General features: G+C 39.0%; 1 protein-coding gene across 1 annotated transcript; it reads right to left on the bottom strand.

The window, feature by feature from the left end:
- Window positions 1–304: 304 nt before the first annotated feature.
- On the bottom strand, window positions 305–1,234 carry LOC102956845 (olfactory receptor 4A15-like). Its single transcript, XM_007082206.3, has one exon. The coding sequence runs from the start codon at window positions 1,220–1,222 to the stop codon at window positions 305–307; it is 918 nt and encodes a 305-aa protein (XP_007082268.2). The 5' UTR covers window positions 1,223–1,234.
- Between the last annotated feature and the right edge of the window lie 288 nt (window positions 1,235–1,522).

The following is a 1,522-nucleotide window of genomic DNA, read 5'->3' as shown; positions in this document are numbered from 1 at the left end:
GCAAAAAATGTCCACTAACAAAAATAAATTTATAGTGTTAACTACAGCATAACTGATCACATAGAACTTAAACCTATAGTTTCAATAGAGACATTTTATATGCAAAAGCTATACATCGACTTTCCTAAGAAATTATGAAAATCTTAGAAATATGTTTTGACCATTGGAAGTACTTACATCTTAAATGTTTTTCATCATGCACAACTTTAAACCTGAGGAGGAACTTACTACAAATAAATAATCCTTTCCTGGATGGAGCAAACTCTTCATTGAAAATAAAAAGGTGATAAATTTCTCTTCTGCCTCATTTTCTTCTTCTGGTCCAGAGCTTCTTCATGGCATTTTTCATCTCTCCATTTCTCAGAGTATAGATTAGGGGGTTCAACATAGGGGTGATAACTGTGTAAAATACAGTCAAGGATTTATCAATGGGTAAGGTAGAAGGAGGTCTCACATACATGAAGATGCAGGGGACAAAGAAGAGGACCACCACCGTAATGTGGGAGCCACAGGTGGATAAGGCTTTGCGCCTGCCTTCCTGACTAAGGTTCTTCAGAGAGTGCAGAATGACCCCATAGGAGATGAGCAAGACCGTAAAGATGACCACACAGATTGCCCCATCATTGGCAACCACAGTGAGGCCAATAACATAAGTGTCAGTGCAGGCAAGTTTTAATAATGGGTACATGTCACAGATGAAGTGGTCAATGACATTGGGACCACAGAAGGGAAGGTTGTAAACAAAGAGAAGCTGAACAACAGCATGCAAAAAACCTCCAACCCAGGCCAACAGCAGCAACAAAACACACACCCGTTGATTCATGATGGTCAAATAATGCAAGGGTTTGCAGATGGCCACATAGCGATCATAGGCCATGACCACCAGAAGTAAAATCTCTGCACCACCAAACAAGTGTCCTATAAAGAGCTGGGACATGCAAGCTTGGAAGGAAATGGTTTTCTTCTCATAGAGTAAGTCTATAATCATATTTGGAGTGACTGTAGTAGAATACACAGCATCCATAAATGATAAGTAACCAAGAAAGAAATACATAGGAGCATCCAGGGTTGGACTGACCACCACGGTCACCACAATGAGGAGGTTGCCCACCATTGTCACAATGTAGATGAGCAAGAACACAACAAATAATATTTTCTGACCTTGGAGGCTCTGAGTGAGCCCCAAGAGGACAAACTCAGTCACATTGATCCTATGTTCCATATGTCCTTTTGTCCTTATATCAGAGTTCAGGAGAAAATTAGCTATAAATATAATTATGACTAGTGACTTCCTGAAACTCTAACCTAATCTTTTTATTCATTCAACAAATAAATATTATAATTTCTTATGTCCCACTACTTTCAGAAATTATAGTATACAAGGCTGATTAAAGCATGCTCCCTAGGCTCAGCAATATTGCAGATTAATGGAGAGACAAGTAATTAAAGACATTTGGGGGAAGGGGAATATTATTAAATAAATGGGTTGCTACAAGCAGCTTTCCATCTGGAAACTAGTACA

The sequence above is a fragment of the Panthera tigris genome, chromosome D1 (assembly GCF_018350195.1).
Source record: "Panthera tigris isolate Pti1 chromosome D1, P.tigris_Pti1_mat1.1, whole genome shotgun sequence".
In the NCBI taxonomy this organism is placed as follows: Eukaryota; Metazoa; Chordata; class Mammalia; order Carnivora; family Felidae; genus Panthera; species Panthera tigris.
Note: the sequence above shows the minus strand (reverse complement) of the source record. Positions and strands in the feature narration are given on the sequence as shown.

What these genes read in the sequence shown, in the direction of transcription:
- LOC102956845 (XM_007082206.3), bottom strand. Translation starts at nt 1,222, where the DNA reads ATGGAACATAGGATCAATGTGACTGAGTTTGTCCTCTTGGGGCTCACT.